The sequence below is a fragment of the Alligator mississippiensis genome, chromosome 2, assembly GCF_030867095.1.
Source record: "Alligator mississippiensis isolate rAllMis1 chromosome 2, rAllMis1, whole genome shotgun sequence".
Taxonomy (NCBI): domain Eukaryota; kingdom Metazoa; phylum Chordata; order Crocodylia; family Alligatoridae; genus Alligator; species Alligator mississippiensis.
This window is the reverse complement of record NC_081825.1, coordinates 19,350,130-19,362,234: the sequence shown is the minus strand read 5'-3', so window position 1 is coordinate 19,362,234 and position 12,105 is coordinate 19,350,130. Positions and strand designations below refer to the sequence as shown.

The following is a 12,105-nucleotide window of genomic DNA, read 5'->3' as shown; positions in this document are numbered from 1 at the left end:
CTGGCAGGCTGTAATCTTGTGTGAGCGGAAGGCCTGGCTGCAGCTCTGTATTTAGTACACATCTCCAGGAATACTTGCCCTTCTGCACGTGAGTGCATTAATCAGCAAGCCATAACTGCATGGGGAGGATGAACCGAGGCATGCAGGACATGTGTTAAAATCCTTCCCATCTGCCAAGAGGAAGAGCAATGACAGCTCTGGCACCAATGCACCCAGGGCTAACCACCGCCAAGGAGTTTCTGAGCCCCCCCGCCCTCCGCACATGCTCCAGGGAGAGAGGCAGTAATGTGACTGCAATGCAGTTTAGGAAAAATCTGACATAAGTTTTAGATTTTATTCATTCATACATTATTTACAGCAGTTACTTTCATATTACAATTCTCTTTCATCTTTTCAGTTTTCACTTATAAAAAATTAACCAAATAAACCTTATATAACCAAATTTATCACAGCAGGTCTGGTTAATTTTCACAGTTACAGCGGCCATCAGGAACAGAACTTAAGTACCTACAAGTCATTCATTTACAGTACCTCCCTGGACTCTTCCTGCAGACACACTGCATTTATTTAAGAGCTGACTGGACGTAGTGTTTCAGTATTCTGCTAACGGAAGTTGAGTAGTGGTCACTACACTGAGACTAGCAGTTTATAGGTTGGAACTCAAATGCCTAAATGTATGGAGGAGTAACTTGCATATATAGCATGTCCTGACGTGCTGTGGTAACTGGTCTGTATCAATACATGCGGACAGTTTTCAAATGTTTCCAAGAGTGCCAATTGTTTGCTGCCAGAGGAAAAGTACAGTCATGTATCCTATTTTCTGCTATTGCCGAGTCAGCCATAGTTTACACTGCATTACGAGGTTGCAGAACCAGATGGTTACTTCCATGCTACTTCGAGAGTGCTCTCGTCTATCTGCTGGATGGGCCGTCCTGACTTGCTGTAACTTGTTCTATAGCATTTTACTACAAAGATAATGCCCTGTATATGAACTTTGGAGATTTAAAGAGGCTTCAAGTGGGTGCATCAACAAGCTCACTTCAAATCTGAACCCAAGTCACATAGACCCAATGGCCCATTATAGTACTAATTCTGTTCCCCGGTTAACAATAGCAGCACATGATGATTGCCAGCAGGGTCATAACCATATTTTCATGAGTTCTTTCCCCACCCTCCTCCTGCCTACCAGACATACTCATTTTCTCTGCAGTGGTTATTATTGCTGTTTTAAGGTATGTTCATAGGAGACTATTTCTTTGAGGACCTGCAGCTGCTTCCCATTACAAAGTACAGTACATACGAGTCACCTAGTCCAGCCCCATAGTACCTACCAAGCTGAGCACAGAAAGCACAAGACTCATTTCCCACCAGTCTTGTACAATTGTGACGATGCACAATGAATCTGAATTTCCACTTAGGTACAGGTTAAGTCTTGTAGCCCATAACTTGTACACAGAGCACTGGCTCAGACACTAGCAGGTCTGCTAAGAGCTATAGCCCCATTCATTTCAGTCTTTGCAAACGCATACCACACGACCTGGTCAACACTACAAAGAAGTGATTTCATCTTAACAGCGTTAGGCTCAAGGAGGCTTTTGCCTTAATAAAATAATGCAAGCGCACATCAAACTGCTTAAAGCTAATTGCCCAGCACAATCATAAGTACAACACATAAAGCAGGGGATGCTCTTGTTAGACCCCAACTGTAAAATAAAAGAAATATACACAGCACAAGTCAAATGATTAAACTTGGCTTTGGACTAAAGGAAATTGGAAACAATGTTAGCTGTAAATTGGATAAGCTCACACAGCAGTAGCTGCTTACACATTCAAACGCATTGCTTATAAAGTAATGTACAGCAGCATCATGTATTCGTTACACTGTTGCTTTCAGTGACTTCCCATCTTTTACAATTCACAAGAACTTCTTTCCTCCCCTGAAAACCAACCATCAGGTAAAACAAAGCAAACACTGAACAGTAAATTCACACACTCCAAATACTGACTTCTAGCTTACTGTTTTAAGTGACAAACAGCCTATTGCAACTCAACTCTGCATTGTGTACATTGCACTCGCACTTACTTTTGTTTCGGTGAAAGATGCTTAGAAAGCTCATTCAGGCAACAGTCTTTCCATGGCACAAGCTAGGAAAATAATCTCTACGTGCACATCCTCTTACTGGGGTGAGGTAAAAACCCTTTGGTTACAAGGACAAGGGCATCGATTTCTCTGCACAAGGTTCCAAGTGGATATAGCTTGAGGGCAAAAAAGGGGGGGATTTCAGCCTTTTGCACTTGTAAGCTTACTTAATAGGACACATCCATTCATTTTTCTTTAGGTGGCAAAGTGTATGCGACCACAGACTCCAGTTAGCTTGGAACTGGAATGCCTTTATTAGACTTTAAACAGTGCATACCAGCAACATTATCCCAGGCTCTAGTGGAAATCAGGCTCACAGCAAATTTAAAAGTAGATTGTTAATTCAGAGGTAACTGGAGCTGGCACTTGCCCTTGTGTATTTAGCAATTCTAAAACCCTTGCAGTGAGGGTTTGTTATCTATTCATCTGCATTTCAGCCATAAGCTCTGGGCAAATCAAAGGCAGAAGAGATCATGCACTGATTAGGCTCAGTGGTGCGAAGGGCAACAGTAAGGAGCGTTATCATTTTTTGTTAAGTCTTTATTTTGCTGAGACCTCTCAGCAACCGACTTTCCTGGACAATATTGTTCTCGATCAGATGGGGCCTGATGCTTCTCGCACTGACATCGATGGCAACTCTGTCACTGCCACAGCGGCAGTATGAAGAGGTTCATAGATTCATAGATGTTAGGGTCGGAAGGGACCTCAATAGATCATTGAGTCCGACCCCCTGCATAAGCAGGAAAGAGTGCTAGGTCTAGATGACCCCAGCTAGATACTCGTCTAACCTCCTCTTGAAAACCCCCAAAGTTGTAAAGGCCTGATCTTGCCTTCTGAGCATCTTCCACTCCCACTGAAGTCAACAGGAAAATTTTCTTCCCAGGATAGGCTTGGACCTCATGAGCGCCCTATAAGATCCCTGCCCCTCACATACATGTTGAATCGCTCTAGATCTCAAAGAACTTTACCAAAGGAAACCTGATTTCCCCCACTTTACAGATAGTAAAGCAGCACAGACATGAAGGGCAGTTTGTCTGTTGCTCCTTTCAAGGAATATTGGACTAGTTTCACACGAATTAGCTATATGTTGTACTTTGGATTCAAGTATACAGTATTTTTGCAGCAAATTGACACTGATGCAGTACAGTTCGCACACTGTTTTTATGTAGAGTTTAGCACAAATAAAGTCAATGCTGTTACCCTTTCAGATCCCAGGTGCATCAACTGTCATTACAATATTTTACATTTCACATTTTGGTACATTCATGTTTTTGTTTCAAACAAGTGCTTCTTAAAAACAGCTTCATCCTGTACCTGTACAAACTACCAATCAAAAACCATTCGGCTCTGGACAAGGTTCGGCTACACTGTTCTCAGTGATGGCAGAAGACAGAACAAGGAGCAATGGCCTCAAGTTGCAGCAAGGGAAGTTTAGATATTAGGAAAAACATCCCAACCAAGAGGGTGGTGAAGCACTGGAACAGGGTAACCCAGAGAGGTGGGAGATTTTTAAAGTCTAGCTTGAAGCCCTGGCTGGAATGATCTAGTTGGGGATGGTGCGGCTTTGAGCTAGATGAGCTCCTGAGCCCTCATTTTCTATTATTCTACACTGAATTCCAGGTTGTTACACACATACTTATTTTAAAACCATGCATCTTTAAGTAATCAACTGACGTGTATTTTCCAATTAGCAATTTTAAAAAAGTCAATTGAGGAGGCTCTGCAGATTATTCACAAACTTGATTCTTGGAAGGAAAATTTATTCCCAGTTAAAACAAGTTTCATATCACAGATGTACAGAAAGGAGACAGTGTCAAACCTACTGACACTGTACATAGGACTGCACCCAGATGGGCTCACAGTCTTGTGTGCAGGTAGAAACCTGGGAAGTGCTAAAGAGGTATTGAAACACATTCTTCGGCTGTCCCTCGATACGAGGATGATGTCTGCTGCGGGAGTTGGGGGAAATTATTGGTGCATTTTAAGATGGCTGAAGAGTCCAATCCGTGCTCTGCAAGTTTTTCCACAGATATGACAGGTGGTGCTTTGGGGGGTGGCTGGAGGGCACAGCTGTTGGCCAAGATATTGTGCACTTTGCTTCTTCCTCTACCATTTCTCGGCTTCGATGTATGGTGCAGTGCCATTGAGACCCGTTACCAGCCAGCACTTCCAGTTTGTAAGGCTGATGCCACCCTTCTTAAGTTATGCTTTCAGGGTGTCCTTGTAATTCTTCCTCTGTCCTCTGCGGGTCCTCTTACCATGGCTGAGTTGAGAGAAGAGGACTTGCTTTGGGAGACGAGTGTCGGCATCCGCACTGTGGCCAGCTCAGCAGAATTGTTGTTTCTTGATCTTTGCCTCACTGCTGGTTATATTAGGTGCAAAGAGGATGCTGGCATTTGAGCAGAGGTCTTCCCATCAAATTGAAGGCTCTTCCTGAGGCAGCGTTGGTGGAACCATTCCAGGTGCTTAAAGTGGCTCCGATATGTCACCCACATCTCACACCCATAGGAGCATAGGGATTATCACTGCATTGCAGACCAGGTTCTTAGCTTCTATCTGTAGATCTCAGTGAGCAAAGACATGGCAAAGCAGCTTTCCAAAGGATATGCTGGCACAGCAAATCCTAGATTTGATTTCTACATCAAGACTGACTGGGAGAGGTGGCTGCCAAGGTATAGGAAATGCTTGGCGCTTTCCAGGGGTTCTCCACCAATGGTAATTTGTGGGGAGAGGGGGGGAAGCTTGTGCTGGGGCAGGCTGATGGAGCACCTTGGTCTTCCTAATAGTAAGGGAGAGTCCCAGGCTATGGCAGGCACCTAAAAAAAGGTCAAGGGTGGAGTGCAGATTGGCCGCAGCGTGTGCGAGGATAACACAGTCGTCAACATACTGAAGGTCGGTGATGCCACTTTCATTTTGCTGCGGAGGCACTGCAGGCTGGAAAGCTGACTGTCCATTTGATACTCCACCCCAATTCTGGGAGGAAGGCAGTCATGGATGAGATTCAAAATTGCAGCAAGATAGATGGAGAAAAAGGTTGAGGTGATGACAGCCCTGCTTGACACCAGTACAAATGGTAAATTGGTCCATCTCTGATCCACTGCAGAGGACTGTGGTGGTCATCCCATCATGGAGTAGCCTGAGGACACTGATGAACGTCAACAGACAACCAAACCTATCCAGCAACTTCCATAAGGTTTCACAATTGATGGAGTCGAAGGCCTTGGTTAGGCCAATGAATGCCATAAGCACCTCTTGGTGTTGCTCTCTACACTTCTCCTGGATCTGTTGTGCAACAAAAATCATGTTGGTGGTACCCATGATGGTTTAAAGCCACGCTGGGATTCTGGAAGGACATCTTCGGCAAGGCAGAGGAGGAGATTCAGAAGGATGGGACTAAGACTTTTCCGGGCAACAGAGAGGAAGGCAATGCCTTGGTAGTTCCCACACACCGACTTGTCCCCTTTCTTGAAGATAGTCACAATGTTGGCATTCTTTAAGTCAGGTGGAGCTTCCTCTACTGACACCATATGTAGGACTGCACCCAGAAGGGATCACAGTCTTGCATGCAGGTAGAGACCTGGGAAGTGCTAAAGAGGTACTGAAACATATTGTCCACACCCTGTAGCAACAGGACCCAAGCAAAGCCCAGTGCCATTTCTCTCCATGCAGTGTTTGGAACATGCCAATGGCACAGCACTGTGGAGCGCACTTCAAAGTGGAGGTGAATTACAGCTGCCATTTCTAAGCTGTCTGCAGGTGCAGAGCACTTCATCAGAGAAACCAAGGCATGAATTTGTGGCAACCACTAGTTCAAGAGGCCTCACTAAAGTCTGAAACCCTGTTCCTAACTGCTTTAGCCATTGAGCATTACTAAGCAAGGCCAAGAGCACTACAGAGCCAACCTAAAACCTGGGATAACTGATCAAAGGTGCATGGTGGCATCAGCAGGCCCCAAGGACCTGGTTCTCACAGATGTGCGCACACAACTCTTACTAGCTTCACAGAGGACAGTACAGGTGGTGCCCAGGGAGACCTGGGCCATGAACAAGGTTGAGCCTTGACTCATAACTGAAATGTTTCCTGTTTCCTCTTAAAAACCTGGAAGAAAAGATCAGAGGCCCTGGCTCTGTTGGGGAGCAGGGCAGGGGGTGCCGCAGCACTGATCCCAGTCAGCTCCATCCAGGTATTCACCTAAGTGGAGCTCGCTGCAAGATAAGGGCTCAGGCAGGGAAACTCTATTTTAAAGACCAACAAATCAGTGAAAAAGAAGCATGGACATAGAACGTATTAGCTAGGAAGCTGCCAGGGCAGATGTGGGTAGGGACTAGGGAGGACTCATTTGTTTGCAGATGCCAGTCCTGTAGCTGAAAGGTCTCCTGCCAGTCAAACCACACAGCTCCAGCTCAGCTGGATGTAGTTCCACCAGCCATCCAATTAACCAAATTACAAATGAAAATCCCAACTCTTGTCACAAGAATCCCAGCATTCCCACATGGGGCTGGCAGTCTGGAACTTGTGTACAGGGTCACGCAACTGCCAGTCCCTCGGTGCCACCCAAAGCCCCAAACTCAGCACAGGGAATGGCAACAGACAGAGAGAATGGCTCAGTTCATCTTTAACATCGTTCCTTATTTCATACATATTTGGCCTTCCTACCAGAGCTGCAGAGGACCGCTGGGAAGATCCTCTAGCAGCTCTTCTGCTCGTCGCCTTCAAATGGAGTGTCCCTGAGCTCTTCGTACTGCCCTCCATGCACTTCTGTGCCAGTGCTGAAGTACCTGCTGCCGGGACTTGCGTGGTCCTTTCAGCAGTCTCTGTCCAGAAGCAGCAGGAGGTCCAGAAGCAGCAAAGGACAGATAGACAGCAAAGCTGGGTCCTGTCGCTGCTGGGAAGTTGCACATCGGAGGAGTTCCAGGACTTGTGCAGAGAGAGGACATGTGGAAGCCTTTTGCAGAGCTATGTACATAGGTAAAATAGAGGCGATGGATGGACAAAATGGAAAAACCCTTCAGCTTGCCCTGCCTACACAGACTCAGGAATTGCCTACACTGCAGACTGCAATGCAGTGCGGAGATGCCCAAGCTAGTTATGAATGAACCAGTACTGAGAGCAGAACCAATCTGGCCACGGCAACACCCGGCTCTATGGGGGCTAAACTGCCCCACCATGAGTGCTGGGCTGAACTCTGCACCAGCCAGGCTAGAGTGCTCCTAGTCCGCTCATTTAAACTTAGCTGGGTTTCTCTACGTGATCTTGCAGCCTGCAGCATAGCCAGACTAGAAGACAGCGCAGCTTGAGCCTGGGCTCCCTCACAGGAAGGACAAGCATGTTCTACAGAACAACCAAGGATGATCCACCTTCAAGCCTGTACCAACATAAACAGGCTTTGCAAAATTTCCCACCAGAACAAATCCAACAACTAAGAAGCAGCAGGAGGCTCAGGTATTTTTTAGCCATGGAAGCGTCTAATCCAACTCTCAGCAAATCCAGCCAACAGCAGTAAAAATGCCTGAGCCTGGTCTACATCAGTATTCTCACTGGAGCTAGTACAAGTGGGAGATGTCCAACCACGATAGCCTAGGACGAAGCTCAGGTTAGTAGAGCTCTAACTCATCTGCTGTCACCACTGAGGAAAAAAAAAGATGAAAAAATTTAACAGTATGTCCTTCCTTTAGGAGATTACACTTGAGGAAAAAGACAGGCAGCTGGGGTTCCTGGTATGATGACCAAACTGAATTTTCCAAGCACACTTGTCACAGAGCAGGAGAGAAATCACAAAGGCAGTAAAGACAAATTCACACAGCAACAAATGTCTGAGTGGCAGCATCTTGATTGCTATGCCCCCCCATGCACTTAGAAGTATAGAGATACCATAGCACTTTGCAAGCTGCATGTTATAGCAACACCCCTCTTTTATGCAGCTCCCAAGGTGTCATGATCAGAGATGCAGTCCTAACCCATCGGTTACATTTTAACCAGCTTTGGAAGTGGTGGTGACATACCAGTGCGTCTGGCTCTGGGATATAATGGTTTTTGTACCTGTTTTGGCTTATCTCATCGGTATGAATGAGGCATACTACAAAGGCACAAGTATCAAATAAAACCAGCAACATTCTTTTAATTAAATACCCCAATAAAAAAATTAAGCGCTTGGTTTCAGCTTCATGTATTTCCCCCTTTGTTAAGAGATTAGTTATTTTTATTTTCTGGAAAAGGTTTAGTGCAGCAACTATACAGCAACAGAAAAAATAAACTAAAAAGGCACAAACTGTTTTGTTCTTTTCTTTCACTTTTGCTAACACTTTGTATGTGTCGATTTTACTCCACCTAATAAATCACTTGAAGCAGCAAGAAAATATTATGCCAATTTCTGTACACTATACAAAAACCCCTACCAACAGTATATATTTTGGCTTCTGGAGAAATGTTCAGCATAGAAAGACTTTAAAAAATATAGTGCCCACAAAGAAATATTGTTCATTACTCATGGTTTCTTGAAAGAGTGCCCTCCATTCTCAATTTTCTCCCTTTATTGCTGGGCCAATATATCACAGGACACTGCTGCTTTGTGCATGGTAGAGACTGAGACAGGCAGCAATCCAGCACTGAGAGGGTGAACTGATCAACAGAATATTTTTTCAGATTGCTCTGATAAGGCTGTGCCTGCATTTATTGCCTTGACCTCACTTCTTGTTCTGGGATTGCATGGGAGAAGGAGGCTGCGATTTCTTTTTTCCTCCCTTCCAGCTCAGGTGAAAGGGCTGGGCTCTGGAGATTGGAGCCCACATCCTTTCAGCAGCTCCGCAATTGCTCTCCCAGGAAGACTGCCCTCCTCCTCTCATTAACGTTTGCTAAGCAAGTACAGGCTTTTTCCCCTGCTGAAAGGAGACCTGCAGAGATGCTGCTGGTAAATCAGAGTTCTCAAAGACACTCACTCTGGTAGGAGGAGGGCCTGTTTACATGGTGACGCGCGGACAAGTGAAGGCAAACAAGCCAACAGTGTGCAGTCAGCATGCACAGGGGCTTATCTACGTGATGAAATTACTGCCACGTAAGGCTGAGTGACAATTTGCAAGGTGCTGGCTATGCCCCATGCAGGCCCATTCATTGCACTGAGTCCGGCAGCTTGCTCCACTTTTAAAGTCAAGTCAGCTGCCTTCCACTTGCTGCCGCTGAACAGCGCCCAGACAGGGAGTGAGCATGGGGCGGCCAGCGCACTGCTAATTCTCACCCGATCCAGCCTCCGACGCGCCGCAGAGCGCATGGATGCTCTCATTCAGGAGTCAAGGAAAACACTTGCACACTTCTGGTTGATCTGTCTCAACTTTCCCGGGCGCCCCTGTACAGGCAGAATTGTGACGGTATGGCATGGAGCAGTGCCAGCCGGTCACAAGCGACTGTCCTCCAGGCCTTCACGCTGGTAAATCTCAGTGCTGGAAACACTCTCAGCTGGAAACAAAGGGAGAGGGGGTTTTTTTGGTTTCAACACTACAGTATTACTTACATGCGTCTCATCTTCCGCCTGTCAAGCTGTTTAAGTGCTCCTACTTTCATTTTCTATGATTCCCCATTCATTGGATTCCAAAATCTGTTTGGAAAATAACATTTGCTCCTGCATTAACACTCCCCTCCTCCCTGAAACTCTCCTTTCCACCTAGATGCTTCTATTGTATTTCTAAGTACAAGCGTGATTAACATAGGTCTCTCCCTTGTTGATTTCATCGTGATACATTTTTTCCATGCGCATTATACTTCATAGAACGGTAACATTTTTTCCAGGAACTAAGTGAAAGGGGGTTTCCCTTTAAATTGAATAAGATAGCTGAAACCTTCCATCCACCCCCGAGTTAAGTGCAGCCAGAAATGATCTGTATATTTCTGATAACACATTTTAGAAATAACCTACTGCGTCCCCCCCCCCCAACCCCCGCCGAGACAATTCATGCAAAGTTGCTATTTGTTTAAATAAGTTATAAAAATTGATATTTCAGGCTAGAAGAAGCTGTAGTCTTGGTTATTCATTTGTTGGCAGGCACTGTACATACATACTAGGTACAGACACATGCCAAATCTGCTTTGCATTGCTTTTTGCATTGTACAATTCACAAATGTGACATCATTAAAGCAGCTAATTATTTTTTATGGAAGGCTGCAGTGAGGCCATCTATGTTTATCGAACAAGCAGCTGGTTAAGATAATATGTATGTGTCCCCCCCACCCCATGTTCCCAAAATGCAATTATCTGTCGCACATTGCTTTTCTGAAGTGTTCAGAATTGGTGGGCACATTAATGTGCAAATGTGTTGCCATAGGAACTGCAGCCTCCATTATGCTTCAATGACACCATTCAGCAAAAGCCAAAACTAAAAAATAAAACAAAACAAAACATTAATTTAAAAAAAAAAATAAAAAAAAAAATAAACCAGAAGGCAGCAAAGAGAAACTCCAATGCACATGCGGAAGTCTGGCCCAGGACTGCAGGTGATGCACGGATATAGAACAGCGCAGGAGATATTTAGGTTTGATCTTACTTCATAATATGTTACAATGGGGCTCAGAGTTCAGATGGGTCAAGTCTGTTTGCTGGCTTAGGAAGGAGAATGAGAATGGAGAAAAAGTCATGGTTATTGGATGCACCAAGGTTCTTTCAGACATTTGGCAGCATGAGGCACATCCAAAAAAGTGCAACACCAGTGCCTTGTTGGCAGTGCCATGTGTTTGAGTGCGTGCACACACTTCCTCTTCATGCATTGTAGCAAGCGGGTTGTTTTATTTTTCACATTTTCTTTGAAAACTATTAACTGATAATTTACGGGAAGATGAATACCTATTCTACGTACTGGTGCGTGAAATACTCAGAAATGCATTCAAGTAATATTTCTGCACTAGCATGAATGCCATCACTACGTTATCTTATATTGGAAAAGAAAAAAAAAACCCACAAAAACCAAAAACTGTACACCAGACCAGGGGTACGGTTATGTATTTAAGTTTCTGTGCTTTATGTAGGTACCTGGGTAGGATTGGAACAATAGGCTGTAGGTTCACTCTGACCTGCCAGGTCATGAACAGGGTATGCATTAGGAGAGCAGTACTTCCAGCATCAGCACCACCACCCTACAGCATGCGAGGAAGGATCCTTATTTTGTACAATCAAGCTGTACAAAGCAAATTAAAAATGAAATGAGGGAACAAAATGAACAAAACTGGCAAAAAAAAAAAGTGACAAAAAAAAAAAAATAAAACCACAAGGTCGGTTTTGTTTTGGAGGGGGGAGGAGGAAAATATTTTTGCGGTTTTGTTTTTATTCTTCACGCAGCTGCAGGCGGTAGCGGTGGTAGCGAAGCTGGAAAAACACTCTCTCTAGTAAGGAATGTGTCATCCCAGGAAGGGTGTAGTGTTCAACGATGCCCACGTGTTTGAACCCCAAGGACTCATACAGCTTGTGGGCTGCCACCTTCACAGCCGTGGTTCCCAGTACGACAGAAGAGTAGTTGTTGAGCATGGCAAACTCCAGCACTTTGCGGCCCAGGGCTTTGGCAATCCCTTTGCCGCGGTATTTGGAGTCTACAGACATGCGGCGCAGCTCCAGCGTGTTGTCTTCCTCGTTGCCTCTCGCAGCCACAATTCCAACCACGTTTCCATCCAGCACGGCCACCCAGAAGCAGGAGCCTGCAGGAGACAAAGGAGCTGGTGAGGCTGGAGAATGCAGTCACACCTTCGCATAAGCCTCTGCTTATGCCAATACAAGGCCCATTTACAAAGGTATCGATATCAGTGGAAATTAGATCTTAACTTTCTTAAGTTCTTTGAGGAATCCCAGTAGACAGCGTCATTAAGTGCCTTAATACCTTTGTAAATCTGCCCCACATGCTTCTGAAGGTTGCTACAGAAAGCGTTCCCAGAGAAATTGTGCTAAGTTGTTCCGATATGAAATGCAAGACCTCCCAAGACCAAAATTACAG

General features: G+C 45.1%; 1 protein-coding gene across 2 annotated transcripts in view; it reads right to left on the bottom strand.

Annotated features, from left to right (window-relative positions):
• Positions 1-320: 320 nt before the first annotated feature.
• NAT8L (N-acetyltransferase 8 like) overlaps positions 321-12,105 on the bottom strand; it is a 58,990-nt gene continuing 47,205 nt past the window's right edge. For both annotated transcript variants that reach the window (XM_059721494.1, XM_006271919.3), the window contains one exon: positions 321-11,812. In XM_059721494.1, the coding sequence (XP_059577477.1) occupies positions 11,445-11,812 (368 nt within the window). In that variant the 3' untranslated portion in view covers positions 321-11,444. The remainder of the gene's footprint in view (positions 11,813-12,105) is intronic.